Source organism: Thamnophis elegans, chromosome 9, assembly GCF_009769535.1.
Source record: "Thamnophis elegans isolate rThaEle1 chromosome 9, rThaEle1.pri, whole genome shotgun sequence".
NCBI lineage: Eukaryota > Metazoa > Chordata > Lepidosauria > Squamata > Colubridae > Thamnophis > Thamnophis elegans.
This window is the reverse complement of record NC_045549.1, coordinates 12,845,408-12,867,664: the sequence shown is the minus strand read 5'-3', so window position 1 is coordinate 12,867,664 and position 22,257 is coordinate 12,845,408. Positions and strand designations below refer to the sequence as shown.

At 39.7% G+C, this 22,257-nt stretch overlaps 1 protein-coding gene across 4 annotated transcripts in view; it reads left to right on the top strand.

Moving 5' to 3' along the window:
• Nucleotides 1–22,257, top strand: part of MAPK10 (mitogen-activated protein kinase 10) — a 120,694-nt gene that overhangs the window by 48,420 nt on the left and 50,017 nt on the right. For 2 of the 4 annotated variants that reach the window (XM_032224188.1, XM_032224189.1), the window contains 3 exons: nucleotides 2,098–2,236; nucleotides 3,795–3,960; nucleotides 20,160–20,231. In XM_032224188.1, the coding sequence (XP_032080079.1) occupies nucleotides 2,098–2,236; nucleotides 3,795–3,960; nucleotides 20,160–20,231 (377 nt within the window). Of the gene's footprint in view, nucleotides 1–2,097; nucleotides 2,237–3,794; nucleotides 3,961–10,922; nucleotides 10,995–20,159; nucleotides 20,232–22,257 lie in introns of all 4 variants that reach the window. The other 2 variants (XM_032224187.1, XM_032224190.1) reach the window with 2 other exon arrangements.

Sequence of the window (22,257 nt, the reverse complement as noted above, 5' to 3'; positions counted from 1 at the left end):
TGTGTGTGTGTGTGTGTGTGTGTGTAGTAATCCGCTTTGGTATCTTGCAGGGAAAACTAAGAGCTAAGAACAACAAAATATAAAAAGCTGCTCTTTCTTAGAAACTGCTTAAGGAGCAGTTCAAGGTAATCTTGAGTTTTGCAGATTCAAGGCTTCCACTACTTTGGGTATTTCAGAAATCAATTACAGCTTGATGTAGGAATAGAAAAACAGAGAACAGCCATTGAGAACCCTAATAGAAAGAGCTGAGCAAATGTATAAATCAGCTACAGGGAATGAGAAAGAAGAATGAATGCAGGACGCATACATAGGCAATGGTTCCCAGGAATTTGACTTAATTGCTTTGTGATGGGACTTCCTTCTGAATTTCCTGAGATATCCAGGATTTTGAAAATTCACCTTTAAGCCATCTCACTTTAAAAGAAAGAGGAAGAGTAGAATGAAAAGTGAAACACTTTCTTTCATTAGAGTTTATGACTCTAAAATTATTTGACAGAAAACATATTAATATTTCTATTGAGCATTATTTTCTCTTGCTTGATACACAATCAGACTCAAAGTAATCTTTAAATTCATTTACTGTCCTCACTTTGTATCTTATGATGAGTGAAGCCAAATCTTGGCTGGGCAATATTTTGAACACATAGTTATTTTAAGATTTATTAAATTACACACACACACATACACACATCCCCGAAAACAAGACCTCCCCGGATAATAAGCCCAATTGGGTTTTTGGGGCTTGCGCTACAATTGGCTCTTCCCCGAAAATAAGCCATTCCCAAAAATATTGCAACACAGCAGCAGCCATGAGGTGACCACTCTCACTGCACCTCAAAAATAATAAGACCTCCCTGAAAATAAAGCCAAGTGCTTATTTTGGGGTCAAAACGTCCCCCCCTCTCTTTGTGTATGTATATGTGTGTGTGTATGTAAGTATGCATATATATATAAAGATAACTAGTGCAATAAGTCAAAGATTTAATAAGATGTGTGAACTTACTCCATATATACCTAAACAAAGCAAAAGAAAAGTTATAGGCTCATTACAATAATTATTACAATAAATATATATGTATATTTAGAAATAAGCCCAAAATTCAGAATCCAACTCTAGATATATCTATTTAAACAATGCAGGTGACAAAAATGTTGCTAGCCGGAATTTGGGTTCACATATTGTTCTAACTCTTGATTTGTTTATTAAAGAAACTAAGTTTTTCAAGCTTAATGTTAAGCCATGAACCACTCTTTATAAGCCATGATATAAAATATCATTTGGTGACTGAGGACGAGCAATTTGCCAGTTTGGTCTAGTGGTTAAGGAACCAGGCAAGAAAGCGGAAGACTGTGGGCCTTTGTCATGAAAGCTAGGTGGAAATGGTGAGTTCTAGTCCTGCCTTAGCCATGAAAGCTGATTTGGTGAGTTTGGGCCAGTTACCAGTAGATAGTGAATTCTAGTTCCATCTCAGCCTTGAAAGCCAGCTGAATGACTTTAGACCAATCACTCTCTCTCAGCCCAGCGCACAGGGCTGTGGTGAGGAAGATAGGAGAAATAGAAGGAGGAAGACATGTTGGATATATTCAGTGCCTCAAATACAGTATATTTGTAAAAAATAACAAAGGTGGGATACAAACAAACAAGGAAGGCGGTGGCTCAGTGGCTAAGATGCTGAGCTTGTCGATCAGAAGGTCGGCAGTTTGGCGGTTCGAATCCCTAGTGCCGCGTAATGGAGTGAGCTCCTGTTACTTTTCCCAGCTTCTGCCAACCTAGAAGTTCGAAAGCATGTAAAAATACAAGTAGAAAAATAGGAACCCCCTTTGGTGGGAAGGTAACAGTGTTTCATGCACCTTTGGCGTTTAGTCATGCCAGCCACATGACCTCGGAGATGTCTTCGGACAGCGCTGGCTCTTTGGCTTTGAAACGGAGATGAGCACCGCCCCCTAGAGTTGGGAACAACTAGAATATATGTACGAGGGGAACCTTTACCTTTTACAGATATTTGGGAAAGGCTGAAATTGTAGAAAGAAATGCTACAACCGGAAGCATCTCACAGGTGCCAAGGAATGATGATGTCACTTTGTTCTCCTGTCTAGTTACTTAGTAATGGAGTTGATGGATGCCAATTTGTGCCAGGTGATTCAAATGGAGTTAGATCACGAGAGAATGTCTTACCTGCTCTATCAGATGCTGTGTGGTATCAAACACCTTCACTCTGCAGGAATCATTCACAGGGTAAGCCGGCCTCCTCCCTATGGAAGTAAGAACGATTTTCCCACAAGAATGAAATGAAGAAAATTATAAACGTTACTCTTGTGCATTCTTGATTATTCATGGACATGCCCATCTCAAGCTTTTATTGCACTTCTATCATAGCCAGAAACACTGGAATGAGCAACAGTGTAGATTTTAAAAGCCCAAGAGGGGAACACATGGAACCCTAAATTTGTTGTTTGCATCCCTGAAATCTATTGTAACTACATTTGCTACGGTAGCAAGGTTTTTAAGATAGAAAATATGCAAAAGTACAAGTCCTGTTGTTTTAGAAACTAAAGGGAACCCCCCCCCCATCCAAAATCCTCTAAAAAAATCAATAGTATTGAAAATCCTGGTCTGTGAGACAATATCAAGAAATTAATTCCACAGGAAGACTAACTATATTTTTGAGATTGTCTATAAGGGATGCGGTGGCTCAGTGGCTAAGACGCTGAGCTTGTTGATCAGAAGGTCGGCAGTTCAGCGGTTTGAATCCCTAGCGCCATGTAACAGAGTGAGTTCCAGCTTCTACCAACCTAGCAATTCGAAAGCACATTAAAAATTCAAGTAGAAAAATAGGAACGACCTTTGATGGGAAGGTAACAGCATTCCGTGTTCCTTCGGCGTTTAGTCATGCCGGCCACATGACCACGGAGATGTCTTTGGACTCTTTGGCTTGGAAACGGAGATGAGCACCACCCCTAGAGCCGGAAACGACTAGCATGCATTTGCGGGGGAACCTTTTCCTTTACCTATAACAAAATCTTGCAAGTCTCATTGTGGCTACACCTCCACCCCTTCACTCCAATGAGTCTGGAAGGCATCTACTTGATTCTCTTCCAACCATTGTCTCATTTCTCAGATCTTAATAAGTGGTTCAGCCCCTTTTGCCTAAAGAGTGGCTCTTGTATATTTCCATCATCTTCCTTATTGTCATCTTCCTTATTGTCTACCTGGTTTCACTAAGGGATTATGACACTGTTAAATGCCAGGGAAATCAGGAGATTCAGGCAGTTCAAATGAGTTTGCAAGCTTAAGTTCTCTATAAAAATCTGACCTACTAACAGTCAAGGGAAATAAAGGGAATAAAAGGTATTCAGGATGGGCTTAGGTCTCTTGTGGGCGTATAGATACTAATGACTTATGATGCGTTTGACCTTTCCCTTGGGCTCAGTCTGGTCATCTCCTACAGACACAACCACAACCACTTTGTTGCATCACTGGCCCATTATTGATACTCTCAGTTGTCTCCAAAAATGTTAAATGAAATCCTTGTGTGGTCATCAAACTTTTGGTGATCACTGAAATACTGATTACTTTTCTTGCCTCACCAGTGAATAATCTTCAGCCAACTGAAGGCCCTCTTGGGTCTTTCATTTCACACTCTTCTCCCACAATAGACAAAAATCAATGATATTATGGGTGTGAGATTAATGCCTATCCCTTTCTCTCTCTTGCATCTCCCTCTCTCCCTATCTCTCCCTCCCTCTCTCTCTCTCTCCCTCCCTCCCTCTCTCTCTCTCTCTCTCTCTTTCAGGATTTAAAACCAAGTAATATTGTGGTAAAATCAGACTGTACGTTGAAGATCCTGGATTTTGGACTGGCCAGGACTGCAGGCACTAGCTTCATGATGACACCCTATGTGGTCACACGCTATTACAGAGCACCAGAAGTCATCCTGGGAATGGGCTACAAGGAGAATGGTAGGACATATAAATGTGGAGAAAATTGAGACAGAGAAAAGTAAGGACTGTCAATTGTCTGGGGAGGGGAGGGAAAGGAGGAGCAAACCAGTTCTGGATAGGATCTGACTCTGCAAATGTCATTTGATGAAGCCAACATGAAAACAAAAAACTTTACTATCTACACAAGTGAAGGACTGCGATACCATCAATTTAGAATTCAACAGACTGTAGGGGAGAATTTGCAAGTCTTAGGTCTGATATTAAAAGCCACAACCACTGGCCAACTTGTCATTTTGAGAATAGAAATAACATGTCCATTGAATTCCCTGCTAAATTACTACAAGAAGAGTTACTGAAGAGAAGAGAATGGTGCAGCTCACCAGGCAATTAAAAAAAAAAGATCACATTGGACGCCACGCTATACAATATACCTCTCAACCTAACTGAGATATAAAGAGCTAATTTAGATAAACATACAGCCTTTCTATATACGAGGACTGCTCCTATCTAAGATTAGTGCTGTGTCCAAATGTGCCTATAATGGTCTCAATCTCTAAAAAATACCAGAACATTGTGATATAATATTCTTTTCATTAAAAAACAAACAAACAAGCTTTGTTTCACTATCCACAAAACCATTTTTCAATGCTGCAGAAGGAAACAGTGAAGGAAGACTAAGAATGGGAGTAAGGGAGAATTAAGGTGTAATCTCCACCGAACCGGTTGGAACGGGGCGAGAAACCCACCCCTGCTGGGACTCCTTTCCTCCCCATTCCTTTCAGGTAGAAAGTTTAATCTAGAACAGAGGTGGGGAACGCAAAAGTGGCTCGCTGCCGGTTCGGCCCAGTTCAGCCGAACTGGTAGTGGCAGTGGTGGGAGGCTCTGCCCACCCGCCTGGACTCATGCATGGAAGCGTTGCAGGTGAGCACAAGCGAACTGGTAGTCAACCGGTTAGCAACCGCCTACTGGGGGAAAGATGGTCCCTTTATGACTTGTGGACTTCAACTCCCAGAATTCCTGAGCCTGTATGGCCGGCTCAGGAATTCTGGGAGTTGAACTGCACAAGTCATAAAAGGGCCATTGTTCTCTACCCCAATCTAGAAAGAGGGGAGGTCTATTAAAGTCAGAGCAATAACAAAGCCATTTTGGCTACATTTCTTCTGGAGCAATATTTGAACTGAAAGTTTCTCAGCTCAGCTGTAGAAAATCTGCTAAAATCCTCTATTATCATAAAAATGCAGAAATGACTTTAGATGGGTCCATTTTGATGCTACCACATTAAAAAATAAAATAATGTAGTCCTTATATTTAGGTTCCTAGGTAAGAGGAGAAGATAGTGGTGTGAAAATTGTACCCTTTTATACCATAATTGTGCAATTTTCTTCTTTAAAAAAAAAAAATGAGGTGGATAGAGTTGGGGAGGAACCTCTTCTAGCCCAAATGACCTGCTAACAAGAGATATTTTGTTATGCTCAATTCTTTTCATCCTACCAAGTATTTCTTTGCTTAAAAAGAATGCTTGCTAATAGTACATTATTATGATATGATTGCATAAATAACATGGATCAAGGCTGCAAATAAAACGACAGAAATGCATTCATTAGTTTGCTATTTTGCTAAGAATATGTTGTGTGTGTTAAATGTAATGAGGAAATTCTGCACCTTTGAAACCTTTCCCTTTTAAGTTGGGGAATCCAATTAGCCTCCTGCAGCTCTTTTAACTGACATTTTGACTACAATCTGCAAGCTGACATTTAGCACTGATTTTTAGCCTGATTTTGCCATTGATTATATTGGATCAAAATGTGGTCTACTTTTAAAGTAGACCTTGCATTTGCTGTTTCAAACTGTCAGTTGTCCTAAAAATAATTCTAGTTGTAGTTAGTTATCAATAGTACTCAGATTTTTTTAAAAAAATGATATCTTTTTTAAAAATGATAATAAAGAATGAGATGCTTTGGAAATCTTCTTATTCAGAAGTTTTGTAATAGCCAACTGGAAAAAGGTGAGTTCAAGGGTTGGTTTTGATTTAGAATGTAAGCTCTAATGAAGCACAAGACTTATTAAGACAAGTTTCTGTGGATAGAAACATAATATAGGCAATCTACACTGGTTCAGATAAAAGACCAAATAATCATTGGCAATCCTAAAAAACTACAAAAACACAGGGATACGATGTCATTTTCCATTCAGGTTGGCCAATATGGTCTTCCTTTTCTACTGAACAGAATTCAGACATTCCTCAGAACTGAAACATCTACTAGAACTTCCTCAAGAAATTCATGATCAGGCTCTTTATATCATTCCTGTGATAGTTAAAATTAATTTATTTCACATAGGCAAAACTAGAGTAGGATATGATTGTGCAATGAACAATCCAGTAATTTTGCTGCTTCGTGAAAGTCAAGTGAGAAAGGGACTCATCTATCAATGGGACTACATTGATATATTGTGTTGTGAGAAATTAATTTCAGGTTTTGGATTCCCGGAACGTTGTAAATATAATAGAACCATTGTAAGAAAGAAGAGACATAAATTTTATTCTAAACTTAAAATAGTTTAGTTTAGTTTAGTTTATTTGTCTTGTATGCCGCCCACTCCCGAAGGACTCCGGGCGGCTCACAATAGACAGGGGAAGGGGGATAAATAGACAAAGACAACACTTCAAAAAACGCAACATTCACAGTTTCCGTGGGGCTGGATGTTTCACAAGCCCCCCGGCCTGCTGGAACAGCCATGACTTGGTGGCTTTGCGGAAGGCCGGGAGGGTAGTAAGGGTCCGGATCTCCACGGGGAGGTCATTCCAGAGGGCTGGAGCTGCAACAGAGAAGGCTCTCCCCCGGGGAGTCGCCAGCTGACATTGGCTGGCAGATGGAATCCGGGGGAGACCTAACCTATGAGATCTAATCGGTCTATGGGAGGTAAAATATTAAGTAATCGTCTTAAATTTTTGGAAGGAATGTCATTTATTTTAAATTAATGTCCATCCATTGTGCTATTTGCCTTTTAGGGCCATTCCATGCTTTCATTTTTCTGGATGAAAGTTTATGGATAATATATTTTACCTTTATTTGCTTACCTCCTGTTCCCAAGGTTCCTAAATTATTGTTCCCTTTAAAATACTTGCTTTTTCAGACTTGTCCATCTTGTCCTCTAAATGAAACATTTTATACAGATTTGTTTTGGTTAATAAAAAGAATAGCTTGATTCCACAACAATTTGTTTCTTTGCCAAGGATGCAAAAAAAAAGAAGAAGCAGAAAGGAAAAGAAAATAGATTAGAAGAGAATTAGAAAATAATTACTAGGCATACCATGGATGATACTGATAGAATAAGTTAGCCCTTTTTCATGGTGGGTTCATATTGCTAAAATAGTTGGATTTCAGCCTGAATATTATGTTGTGTGTGCACCTGTAATGAACAACACCCCCCCCCCACACACACAATATTACTTATCACTGGGAAAGTGTGACATCTGCAAGTGGACAGGACTCTCCAAGTCTTGACATCACTCATTTGAAATCCCCTCCCCATTAGACAGAAAAGTAGGCAACAGGATAGGATAAAGTTAATAGGTAAAGAAATCTATGACATGGGCGTCAAACTTGCTGCATCACGTTGCCGTCATGTGATGTTTTGTGACATTTCTCCCATTCGCGGAATTGGGGTGGGCGTGGCCTACGCATGATGCATCGATTCTGTGGTCCGCCAGTTTGACATCCCTGATCTATGACTCTCCTATGTTGAGACAATCATGTTATATCTCCGTTTGTAGGAGGTATTCATATAATGACCCTCTGTAACTGGGATCTCCAAATTTGGCAACTTTAAGACTTGTGGACTAACTCCCAGAATTCCCCAGCCATCATGGCTGGATGAGGAATTCTAGGAACTGAAATCCATAAGTCTTAAAGTTGCCAAGTTTGGAAACCCTTGCTCTATAAAGCCATTATCATCATGTATAATATAAAAACAATGTTGGTTGGGACTCAATTCCATACTGGCAATGCCTTTAACTAGGTATACTTTCCAGGGAAAACCATTTTAAGATAAAAATGGTAAGGAGGCTTGATAGTGATAGGAAATCCTAGTTTTAGTTGGAACCAAATCTACCAGTACCAGTTCGGATACCTAAAATTGACTCAAAATGGAAGCCATGTTTTTCTTGAGGAATGCAGTAGGTACCATATATCAGACACATCCCCTAATGTAGTCCTATCATTGCTAAATATATTGATGTAGAGTTTTTTTTTTGCTTTATATCTAACAGAGATAGAAAGATGAATAATTACTCCATCATATTTCACATGTCCCTTAAATTTCTTTAAACTGGATCATGGGCAATCCTGTCCTTGTCTGTGAAGTCTTTTCTAACTGCCTGACCCCTGTATTTTTCATCTGTAATTATGGACTAGGGGTTTAGTTGGAGTAGCTATTAATGAAAAATTACTTGGGGAAGGAATAGAAAGAAATATTAGAAATAATACCAGGCTCTTAATTAAACTCTGCTTCTCATGATAACTTCACCTAAAAAGTATCCATAGCAAAAGTTGCTTCTGTATTTGTCTTATAGCTATTCATTTCAACTTAAATCAATGGCCTACTATGGAATATCTCTTGATTTAGTCTTCAGCTGAACATTTTGAGGAGTTCCATTTTTCTTACTGATTAAAAGTATCGCTGATTTTGGGTGTGACTGACCCAAAGGGGAAAGATTATTGTTGATTTGCCTTCTGTCTCTGTTCCTTCCCAAGGACCACTTGATAATTAGTTACCACTCATACAATGAACCTGAAAAGCAGACCTAAAGATTATAACTTCTATCTTCTTATATACATAAAAATGGCTGTGTGTGTGTATGTTCCAGTATAACTCTGGAACACCTTGAGCAATTTCAACCAAACTTGGTCCACAGATGACTTACTCTCTGGAAACAAATACTGTGGGGGTAAGACACCCCTAACACACCTGTGTGTGTTCTGCTAAGATACAGCCTGTTGTGCCTTAAAATGGCTTCTACTTTCTGCTGTAAAATGGATTCTACTGTACAGCGCAGTGGAGTTGCCATGGTAACGGCTTCACAGTACTCCACAAGGGGGCTCCCTCTGGTAAGAAAAATCCAACATTAGAAATTATGTTTGGTCCGGACATTTTCCCCCTATAAATAAATACCCGGGCAACGCCAGGTTATTAACTAGTTTTCTATAAATCTCTCTCTGTCCATTCCTTAACTACATTGTGGGTCCTTTTAGGTTTCTCTGTTGTGATCAAAGAACCACCCCAAATATTTTTAAAGCACCCCCATCAGTTAAAATACAAAGCATCCAATCCGCCTCTCAACGGTTTATAAAATCTCTTGGTGTGGCTAATAGGATGATCTTACCAGATTAGCTGAGGCCTTTAAAACACTGAACCTCATCGGCTGCATGGAAACAACTCTTTGCTCTTTCGTGGACACATAAAGCTGAAAGGCCCCCATAATGCGGCTTATTCCTGTACAATCATCATTCTGAGAGAAAGACAATTTTAAAAAAAAGGTTTGAGAAGGAACAAGGTGATTATAACCTGTTGGCTGTATAATTTATAGGCATTCTTAGCAAAGTGGCAATATGCTAAAAGAAGAGCCCTCTGAATACCTTTGCAATTTCACAGGAAAAAAAGGACTTAGGACATCCTCCCCGTATCGCTTATCCAGATACATAAAACTGTCTGACTTAGCGATTGTAGTAGCTGAAAACTTATAAATGTGGCTTAGAAACGGCTCCACATAAAGGCTATTAGTAAACATAGCGGGAATCAAAAGCTCATAAAATGTTCCTTTTTTTAAGCTACATCTTCACCACACGGCAACCATTGACCCAGGTTTTAAAAAAAAAATTTAATCCTCCCAAATGCTTTTAAGTAGCCCTTTTGGAATGATTAGCTTTTTCTCATCCCCACGTCCCAAATCCATTTACTTTGTAATTTCCTTGTGCAGGGGAATAAACAAGAACGTGTAATGAGAATACGTCAACTTTTCTGGTACCGTTTAAATGGAGTGACCTGGGTGAAATAGAGTTACCAGGTTTGATTCTCCCTGCATAGGGTCAATTAGAAATGATTGGAGCTCCATGCCATGCTGTCCACGTTCAAAATAAGTCCTGATGAATTTAGAAGGCTTTATTCCCAGAAAAGTGGGTATAAGATTTCATCTCTGAATAAATAAGGTCTTTATCTATGGCACACAGTACAAGAAAGTGGAACATTAATACTAAGTGTCAACAATTTTGAAATTATATTTCCATTCTTTCAGTAAAGGGGAATGGACATTTGACGAAGTAGGTATTTTCTGATTTCGTGGACCTCCGAGCTGCTGCTTTTTATGAAATACAGGTAGTCCTCAACTTATGGCCACAATTGAGCCCAAAATATATGTTGCTAAGCGACACAGTTGTTAAGGGAGCCTTGCTCCACTTTTACGACCTTTCTTGCTACATTTCTTAAGTGAATCATAGCAGTAGTTAAGTCAGGGTTACGGTTAGCATTAGGGTTGTGAAGTGAACCCAACTTCCCCTTTGACTCTGCTGATCATCCAAAGGTGATCAAATGACCCTGGGGCACTGCAACCGTTATAAATATGAGTCAGTTGCCAAGCCTCTGAATTTGGATGTGGATGCTGTAATAGTCGTAAGTGTGAAAAACACTAAAGTCACTAAATTCAGTGCGGTTGTAACTTTGAATGGTTGCTAAATGACCTGTTGTAAGTCGAGGACTACCTGTAATTGTGCATGGGGGTGGGTATTTTGTCTGTCTCTGTGTGTGTGTATCTGTATTTTTAAAGAAATGTTTGGTGGAAGGTACATAAAATTGTGCTTTCTCTGATAAACCTCCTCTTTTTCCCCCTCCTATAGGATCCAAAGTGTTTTAGTTAACATTTCCTGTTCCTTCCCCCCACTCCCCACCCCTTTTCTCTCTTCATTTCCCTGTCTCTACCGTTCTAGTGGATATATGGTCAGTAGGATGCATTATGGGAGAAATGGTGCGCCATAAAATCCTCTTTCCAGGAAGGGACTGTATCCTTATGCCATTTGCAATTTTCATTGAATTATTCATTTCCCATCCCGCGCAGGCTCATTCTGCAGTTTTCTAATCAAATACAGAATATGCAAGAGGAACACAAAGCTAGAAGCAAAAAAAAAAACAACAAAAACAGACGATCTCCCAAAACCCCGAATTGTAGAGCTGCGTGGAATTATTATTGGAGTCATCTGAAATTCAGAGATGATGATTGGGGGGGGGGGGGGAAGCAAATATACAGCAAACATTGTCACGTCCAATTTTACTACTCTACTTTTATCTGTGTTAACGCTTTTAAGAAAATGGCTGATGTGTTTCTTTAAGCTTTTTTTTTTTAAACTTTCCCCACTCCCTTTTTGGCTTGATGCTTTGAACATTGTAATCCTTTTGACCTTTGTGGTGGCATCATAATCTTTTGCTTGCTAATGCATCGTTGGTTTGGGACCACCTTCGCGTTGTATGGATTCAGAGATGGGTCAATACAACATTGATGCTGAATGTTTTGATTTATCTCCCCTGTTGCCTAGAAATCTTCTTCAGTTCTTTCTGATGCAGTTACTCCGATTTTCAGAATGAGCTTTCCTTAGTGTGGCTATTAATATTGCCCTTATTATCCATGAGGTTCTGTATTATGAACAAGACTTTGGCTACAGCCTATTTTCTTTTGTCCATTTGAGCTTTGGCGATATTCTTTTGGCCATCTCTCAAAGATGGTGAAAGTAATATTGGAAAACGAAAAGAACTAAAACAAAGAAAAAAGAAAAGTTCTATCTTAGCTTTGGGAATATACAGTAAGAAATTCTATTAGTAAGAGGGGGAAAACTGTATGTTTATTTCAACATTTTTTGTGTTAAAAGGAAACAAACATCTCGTTGATAAATTGGTGGTATGATAGCTGGACAGCCATGCAGGTTCAACAGTTTTGAGTTATAAAAATATGGTGATTTGTCCAATACATTGAGGCAAATTCTCCAGTCTTTCATATAGAGGAAGTAGGCTCTTATTGAATAATAGGAAGACTGTATCGTCTACATTCACCAGCTTGCATTCAAAATCAGCTGTAAAGATTAACAGATGAATTGTCAGATAACCACACATCTGCAGAGATTTCCATTTTGCTTGAAAGTGGAAATCTGGAGTGTTATCAGCAATGCAACAGAAACACCCCTAAATAAATCTTCTACTCATCACAATTGTAATCTGTCTCAATTGGCCCACAAGTTGCCACTTAAGCCCACCTGGATCCACACATATTTCTCATACCTGCAAGATTTTCAGTGACACAGGGAATTTCATCCTGTGTGAACCAAGAGAGAGAAATGTTACCTACTCTACAGTTTTGAGTGTGTCCTGAAAGATATAAAACTTTTGTTCAGCTCTAAGTTTCAATTTTATGGTTTGTTTAATTTTTTTTTGGCTATTTTGGCATGCTGGTTTTTTTGCCAAGGGACATTGAAATATGCTTTTGGGAAGTTGGCTGCCCTGTTATATTTCTCAATAAATATAAATCCAACATCACTCCCAAGGCATAAAATCCTATAATGTGTTTTATATATTCACACAAGCAAACATGAATCATTGCTTGGATGTTTTTTCATTTGCTAAATGTAAAACAAACCGCTCCAAACATTTCCCATATCATAGAGTCAAAGTTAAAAGATATTCTCCTGCACCCCACCCTATGAAAGAGGGAGATAACTAATTTTATCTATAATGTAGAACAGTGATGGTGAACCTTTTCGGCACTGAGTTGTCCAAATTGGAAAGCATGTGCATGCGCGCTGGAACCCCGGAAACTTGGAGACATCTTGTCTTCGGATTTCTGGGATTCCGGCACGCATGAAGATCAGATGGCCAGCGCGCATGCATGCACCGGAAACCAGAAGAACAACTGGTGACGGTGCGCATGCCCACAGAGAGGGCTCTGTGTGCCACCTCTGGCACGTGTGCCATAGGTTCGCCATCACGGATATAAAGGCTCCACTCTTGATTGCTACTACGGCAGGGAAATATATTTTATCTTTGAATACTCAATGTGATCTACATTATACTTTCCATGGATTTATTTACTTTGCTCCAAAAATGATTCATCTAAGCAGTGGATTACTTAAAGGCAATATAAGTGGCAGTTTAGTGGGATTTCAATAAAGAACATAGGAGAAGAGCAAAGAGTTACAGAAGATTTTGCCTTCCTTGTAGATTAAAGCCTTGCTCTAGATTGGACCCCTTGCTCCTATATTAAAAGGAAAGGTTCCACCACAAAATCGTGTTCGACTAAACCGCGCTCGACGAAACCGCGTAGCTGACGTCATCAACAGCGCGGAGACAGAAGCACGCTGTAAACGCTAAACCTAAAATTAACCCCTAAACCTAACCCCCCTAAACCTAATCCTAACCCTAACCCTAAACCTAACCCTTAACCTAACCCTAACCCTTAACCTAACCCTAAACCTAATCCTAACCTTTAACCTAACCCTAAACCTAACCCTAACCCTTAACCTAACCCTAAACTTAACCCTTACCTTAAGTTGAATCGGCTTGCTTTCAAAGCGCTATTTAAAGCGCCCTTCTTTCTCCGCGCTCGCTGTGGTCGCCCTGTTGATGACGTCAGCAACGCGGTTTAATCGGGCGTGGCTTAGTCGAGCGCAGTTTTGTCGTGCCACGAAAAAGAAAATATAACTGTTGATTGGCCCATCTTTTAAAGTAATGTGTCATTGATTTGCATTGGATCAAAACATTCCTTTAGCTGTATTTGTAAGCACGATTGTACCTATAAAGTGGAATTCACTTTTCATATATTTTAAATATTTTTTTTGCAGTACATTTATTTGCAGATGTATGCCCCACTCTATTATAATGACGTTCAAATAGCAAAGAAATCTCTCTTCCAGACTTTTCCCTGCATATAATACTGTACAGTTGATGTTGTTTAAATGGCTAACAGGATTTCGGTAGCAAAATAAATGCATTACCAAATAATGAAAAAGTATGCTCTCATACACTTAGCAGTTCCGCTAACCATGTGGCCTATAGTTTAAGTTGTTTGCCCATCTGGTGGGTTAAAGAAATAATGTCAGATTTTACTTTTACAGGAACTAAATACATTTACCCATAGACCAAGGTTTTACTTTGGCCCTATTACAGCCCAAGGCCCAGTATAGACTAAAGTGTATTCCCCCCCCCCACCCCTCTCATTTAAGAAAGGAACAGGTCTTTGTTTTCTCTGTAAAAATAAAATAAAAAGGGAAATATACTCATAAACTAAGAAAAAGGTACTTGGAGACTTTGAAGATTTCTAGAGTGGGACAACAATATGAAATGGAAAATATTTACAAACTGAAGGGGCAAAATCTTGATGTTTTTTTTTAGCAATAGCACTTAGACTTATATACCACTTCATAGTGCTTTTACAGCCCTCTCTAAGCGCTTTACAAAGTCAGCCTATCGCCCCCAACAATCTGGGTCCTCATTTTGCCCACCTCAGAAGGATGGAAGGCTGAGTCAACCTTGAGCCAGTGAGATTTGAACTGCTGGACTGCAGCTAGCAATCAGCTGAAGTAGCCTGTAGTACTGCACTCCAACCACTGCGCCACCTCGGCTCATTTACTTTTTACTAGTTTTAAAGAATTAAAAACCCTTTGTAAAGGCTCACATATCACAAAGTGTCTAGTACTATTACAGGTCCATAATGTTGCAAATGTCTCATAAGGTGTCTGTCAAATGTACGTTACATCTTTAGCAGGACGGATTTGAAAGTTCCTCCAGAATTAAATTTAACAAGTCAAGAACCTTACAAAGGTCTTCCTATAGAACAGGGGTGAGGATCCATGGCTCTTTTATGACTTGTGGACTTCAACTCCCTTGCTGGCTCGGGAATTCTGAGAGTTGACGTCCACAAGTCATAAAAAAGCCATGGATCCTCAAGCTGATATAGAACAATGATGAACAAGATGAACTAAACTAGGAAGGAAAGTACAGACAATTGCGTATTTATTGAAATTAACTCTCCACTTAAAATAATAATAATACTCATTTTACTCAACAACACAAATGTTGGTAGCAGCAAAGCTTTGCTTAAAACAAAAGGAGAACCTTCCTACATAACTGCAAACTTCTAAGGAGAAATTTCCTGACAGTTAGAACAATTAATCAATGGAACAACTTGCCTTCAGAAGTTGTGAATGCTCCAACAATGGAAGTTTTTAAGAAGATGTTGGATAACCATTTGTCTGAAGTGGTGTAGGGTTTCCTGCCTAAGCAGGGGGTTGGACTAGAAGACCTCCAAGATCCCTTCCAACTCTGTTATTCTATTCTGTTCTGTTCTATTCTATTCTATTCTACTCTAACAGGCCCATTAAGCAATGTCTTTTGATCTTATGGAGATGTATAGCAATGGTCATCGCTTCCGAATAGCCTGTGAACTTAACATCTCTTCCCTCTCAACTTCACAGAGATAGTCATGCTCTCAAGATAAAGTGATTTCACACTATTGCTAAGAATAAAATAAATGAAATTGAACATACAGGCAAATTTAGATGTCAACGAACTCCAAATAATATGGTGATTACCTTACCCTCTTTCTTTTTACATCCTAGCTTTATCTGTGGATTGCAATATAGATACTCCACATTGAACACCTGTCCTATTTATGACTGTTCAAATTTATAATAATGCTGAAAAGGTATCTTTACAGCTCAAATTTATGATCTCTGCAGCATCTTGGGATCACTGTTTGCAAGCTTCACCAGCCAGCTGGAGAAGTTGGCAGTAAGTCACAAATGGTGGTCATGTGATGTTGTGCTTAATGACTTGGTGATTCGCTTAATGACTGCAGAGACACTGGTGGATTTATAAGACATTTATAAGTCTAATAGTCCAGTCATGTGATGTTTTGTTTAATACCCATGTCACTAAGTGATGTAATTTCAGGCCCCAGTTGTGGTCATTAAGTGAGGACTACCACTCTGACCAAACTTGGAAAAAGGAAGGGTATCAGAACATCATAGAGTCATAGACTGGAAGAACAGCTGATGTTCTACAATAAATCTAAATAAGACCAGCCAATAACTGATCCTTATACTGTAAATACTGGTTTTATTTATTTTTTAATATATTTTTTTTCATGGCAAAGATCTAAACAAAATATTCCAAGGCAGGGAAAACCAAGATATACTGATGTTCCCAAAGACAGCATTTCCCAGCATAGGACTTTCTGGATAAGTTAGGCTGTGGATCATGGGAGTTCCTGTCCCAAAATCCTACATAATAAGGAAGACTGTTTTAAGGCTTGCTTTGTGGTGTCTTCTTGCAATTGAATTATTTTTTCTTTTTTTTAAATCAGAGATACAGATATTTAACAAATGATTTGAGACCATATGAATCAGGGAGATTTTCCTCCTCTTTCATTCTGTCCATGCTCTGAAATCGTGGAGATGCCTCTGCAAACTTGCTAATCAATTAATTGCAAGGTAGTAGTCATGGAGGTATTTGTAATTCTGCAAGCAAAAGGCAACGGCATCCAGATGGAGCCGAGCTGAATAATGCCTCTGAACTTTTGAAACTGTTTAATCAGAAGTGCCATCATCAAATCTAGCAGCAGTAAATTTCAGAGGATAATTGCAGCTAATGGCAGCATTTTTTGGGGGGCTTGTCCCAATTGAGTGCTAGTTTCACCCATGATTTTAAGTTCTAGCACAGAAGAAATATGCTACCACCATCTGCTATCTTCCTATTATTGTAGATATTTCACACTTCTGTCTTTCTTTCCCCTTGGATTTTTTTTAAAAAATATCACACCCCCCCCTCACATAATTTGGTGTTCAACAGGGAGAATTTATTGCATATCAGCAGGTTCTGACCAGTTCTGGAGAACCGGTAGCGGAAATTTTGAGTATTTGTTTGTTTGTTTGTTTGTTTGTTTGTTTGTTTATTTATTTATTTATTTATTTATTTATTTATTATTTAGTAGATTTATAGGCCGCCCAATCCCAGAGGAGTCCGGGCGGCTTACAAAACGAAGAAGAGTAATTAATAAAAAAAATAAAGGAAAACAATTTAAAAACATCACCCATGCACCCAATCTGATTGGGGCTGGACCTCAGCAATGTGGTCAACAGCCCCAGGCCTGCCGGAATAGCCAGGTTTTAACAGCTTTTCGGAAGGCCATGAGAGTGGGCAAGGTCCGGAGTAGTTCAGAGAACCAATAAATACCACCTCTGACTGGCCCAACCCTCATCTATTCTCTGCCTCCCGAGTCCCAGCTGATCGGGAGGAAATGGGGATTTTGTAGTATCCTTCCTCTGGAGTGGGGAGGGAGTGGAGATTTTACAGCATCCTTCCCCTGCCACGCCCACCAAGCCATGCCATGCCCACCAAGTCATGCCACACCCACTAAGCCATGCCATGCCCACTAAGCCACGCCCACATAACCGGGATTAAAAAAATCTGAATCCCACCACTGCTGCATATGAATACGGATAATCCTCAACTTACAACCACAATTGAGCCCAATATTTCTGTTGCTAAGTGAGAAAGTGGTTAAGTGAGTTTTAGCCCTATTTTACGACCCCGGGCCACAGCAACCCTCATAAATATGAACTCCCAAGATTGCCAAGCGTCCGAATTTTGATCACATGACCCTGGGGATGCTGTAATGGTCGTAAGTGTGAAAAAATGATCATGACTCACTTTTGTTCAATGCCTTGTAACTGCGGTCACTAAACAAATGGTTGTAAGTCGAGGACTACCTGTAACTGTAACTTTGGCTGCCTTGTTTTCTAATTGCTAATTGCATTTTTTTAAAAATGGGCATCCTACCCAGGTTTGGACCCACCTAATCTTCTGCCACTTTGATAGGAAAAATAGAATAGAAATAGAATAGAATTAGGAATAGAAATAGAAATAGAAATAGAATAGAGTAGAATTCTTTATTCACCCAGTGTGATTGGACACACAGGGAATTTATCTTTGGTGCATATGCTGTCAGTGTACATAAAAGCTATAAGTGATAATGAGATCTGAAGTCCAACATTTTTGGCATGGGAGTCAGGAAAGATGCTTTATAAGATGGGACATGCAATACATGCAGATCAGGTACTACCATACCATGAATTCAATACTATTTACTCCAATGTTGGTGTTTTCACCCCAGGACACTGATGTATTTTTTATGTTATTTTTTTAGTGCTGTCCTTCCCAAAGGAGCCTGGAGCAATATACAAAAAAACAACAATAGAAAAACCAATTAAAACACCGGTGGGAAGAACCCCATTTCCCTTGGGTGGATTTCTAATTAGAAATTCTAAAAATCCTCTAGTCTTCTGATATATATAATACTGCACAATGACCCAGACCCTGTGATAGAATCATAATCAGGGTTTTCCTGCTGGTTTTTTTTTTCTTTTTTCTGCATGGCTAGGCTAGTACAGGGGTCAGCAACCTGCGGCTCTGGAGCCACATGTGGCTCTTTCATCCCTCTGCTGCGGCTCCACAATTGATAGGGCTTTTGGTTAGGGCAGGTAGAGGAAAAAGGACGCCACACTAGAAGGAGGAACCAGACTTCCGGTCGGCTCCAGAATTGAATGGGAGGGGGGGGCTTCCGGTTAGGACTGTTGTAGCTCTTTGAGTGTTTAAGGTTGCCGACCTCCGGGCTAATATATTGGGAAGACACCTCTGCCTTCAACTAATTTTTACCAGAAAAGCTATATCATCCAGTTTGGAAACAAGAGGGTTTCCCAAGATTCCATTGTTTGCATATCTGATTTCTGGTCAGATGAGTTTTGGATAGTTCATTCCAGACCTGCCCTAAACCCCTTAAACGGTTACTGAGGGTTTCCACAGAAGCTGGACTTTTCCCCACAATCTCTCAGATGCCTCTGCTTTACTGATTTTACTCATCTATGAAACCTACAGAGGGTGATGGCATTAGGCCAAGCTCAGGGACCTGGGCTGTAGATAATCCTAGAGGAACATTTTAGGTCTGCTGCTGCAGTCAGGATTCAGCCTAGAAAGGGGACAGGAACAACATTAGTTCCCCTGTTGAATGACCTTAAGAAGACCAGCTAACAAGCTTTAAATTGTCTTTGGTTCTTTTCTATTTCTTTCCACAGTGCTCCCAGGCATGCAAGCAAATTTAGACATACTTAGCAATAAAAAAAACCATTTTATCTCACAATTGCAAACTCCTTTTCTCTTTTCCCACCATCCTTTCACCCAGGTGGTAAAGCTCAACCAACATTTTCTTTGGTCTGAGGCTGTTGACCTCATGAATGAGGTCGAGCCCCTCTAAGGTTGAGTGCATGATGTGTCTTTTAATTTGTCTCCTCTCTATTTTAAATTTTTTTAGTATTTTTTTTAGAGTTGTTTTATGTAAGCCGCCCGGAGTCCTTCGGGATTGGGAGGCATATAAATTCATTAAACTTTGAACTTTGGTCCCTCCCCAAAAAGTATTCCCTAGTTTCTGAAAGGGAATACTTTTAACACGGAGAAGGATTTTATTTGGAGAATGAAATATTGCTATTCTTCTTTTCCAGATCAATTAACTGATGTAAGTCAGGGGGTTACGGTAGGTAAGATAGGGGTAGTAGGACAAAGGAGGTAGAATTCGATCAAGGAGTGTCTTGAATTTACAGGATAAATTACCCATTTCATGGGGAATCTGTTCCTAGATATGTTGCAGATTGCGTCTAAATGCTAAGCCTGCTTTATGTAGAAATGTGAAAAATAAATGGGGGACTGGGAAAAAGAACAGATTTTTTTTTTTTAAATCCGAAGCCAGCGGCCAGAAATAGGGATCGGTTGCACCTTCATTAGTGCAGTTCCTGTTGGTTTTCGTTTTTTAAACCTTCTGTCTCTAGCAAGCCCTTCTGTTGCTACATCACTGAGAATGTGATAGCAGGGCCTGATAGGACAGACAAGCAGAAGAAGCAGATGGATGGAACAGAGAATGGTTGCCATGGAATTCTGATTCTACTTCTAATTAGAATATCTGATTCGGGATAAAAACAACAACAACAACAACAGCAACATTCCCAGGAATCCCACATCCTAGTAGCAAGGAACCGTGCTTGTCCTTTTGAGCCAACCAGATAAGTCTCCTCATTTGTTTGTTGTTTCTGTTGCTGTGTTCTTGTTTACCTTCATTTCATTTTTTTTGTTTTCAGTTGACATGTGGTCTGTAGGGTGCATCTTGGGAGAAATGATTAAAGGTGCTGTGTTGTTTCCTGGCACTGATCGTATCCTTCCTAGGCTGTGGGCTTCTCCAGATAAACATTGTTGTTCTGATTGACACTTCTGATTTGGAGCAGCTTAATGCTTACAGACTCTTTATAAACCGCAATGCACATTGTACGTAACGATCTCTTCCCATTACTGCAATATCCTTTATTTGAACCTTTGCCCTAGATTCAGAATTCCTGAATTCCTTGTTCCCTGTTTGTCAAGCATTCTTCTTTAACTTTCTGCGTGACCCAGGGGTGGGTTCCTACCAATTCGCACCTGTTTCGGTAGAACCGGTTCGTCAAATCTACCGAACCGGTTAGAAGAGGTTCCACCAGTGGACCCGGAAAGCAGGCCACACCTACAGAAGAGGTTCCAAAAATTTTTGAAACCTGCCACTGCCATACACACACAGAGAGAGAGAGAGAGACAGAGACAGAGACAGAGAGAGAGAGAGAGAGAGAGAGACAGACAGACAGTCAGACAGACAGACTGACAGAGAGAGAGAGAGAAAGAGAAAGAAAGGAAGGAATAAATAAATAAATAAAAAAGAAAGAAAAAGAGTGAGAGAGAGTTGAAAAAAAAAGAAAAAAGGGACAGAGAGACAAAATAAAGGGGAGAGAGAGAGAGAGAGAGAGAGAGAGAGAAAACACATGGCGGGCAAGCCACACCCACAGAGTAGGTTCCAAAAATATTTGAAACCCACCACTGGTGTGACCACAGATCCTCCTAACGCTCCACAGGTTAATAAAGCTTACGGCAGTACTTTGTAGATTTAGCTTGGTTTGCAGGAACATTAATTTTATTTTTTATTGAATGAATCTATGTCCATGCAGTCTGGACAACTGAATTAAATTAACTGATTAGGGAGAGAAATTCATTGCTCAAATATACTGCGTTCAGTTTTGGTCACCACGATGTAAAAAAGTTGTTGAGAATCTGGAAAGAGTGCAGAGAACAGCAACAAACATGATGAGGGGACTGGAGGCTAAAACATATGAAGAACGGTTGCAGGAACTGGGTATGTCGCGTTTAATAGAAAGAAGGACTAGGGGAGACATGATACCAGTGCTCCAGTATCTCAGGGACTGCCACAAAGAAGAGGGAGTCAACCTATTCTTCAAGGCACCTCTGGACAGGACAAGGAGCAATGGATGGAAACTAATCAAGGAGAGAAGCAACTTAGAATTGAGGAGTAATTTCCTGACAGTTAGAACAATTAATCAGTGGAACAACTTGCCTCCAGAAGTTGTGAATGTTCCAACCCTGGAAGTTTTTAAGAAGATGTTGTATAACCATTTGTCTGAAGTGGTGTAGGGTTTCCTGCCTAGGCAAGGGGTTGGACTAGAAGACCTCCATGGTCCCTTTCAACTAGTCTAGTCTATAGCTTGCTGCAACTTACATAAAAGAGGTTCTGCTGTGATTTTACAATTGGGCAATTATAGATAGCTGTAGTATCGTCATCTGACGTTACATAGTTGGAAGTTGGTTTTAGCCTTTATATCCTAGCTTTATATCCTAGCCTATATGGAATCTGTTGGGCAGATCAATGAATAAATAAGCATCACAGATCCATTTCTTGTTCTGTCTTGGATCTACAAATTCAAAAGAGCTTGAAATCCTTAATCGCACCTATTGAGGCCAAATGATACGCCTGGGGGTAGCACAGTTTTGAAGAATGTGTCCAAATAGGGTTGAGTTGCTGTTGTGTGTTTAAAGGGATCCATTGTAAATTCTGAATTGCTTTGGACCTTGTGCAGAGACAGCATTTCTCTGCTATTAATTAAATCAGATACTCCTTTTTTTCATAGTTTCATACAAGCTAATTTAGTGTTTCAAATCGGTGTGCATAAGCCATCACTGATAAAACAGCAAATATTAGCAATATTTTTTATTTTGGATATCACTATTGGGAATAACTCCTACATATCTGACAACTGAGTCAATGTTCAAAAACGCAGTCTTTATGCTTGGAGGTTCTACAATTGAGGGTGAATAGGAACCTTGGGCCTTCAGCTTAGTCCAGCCCCATCATTTTATTCC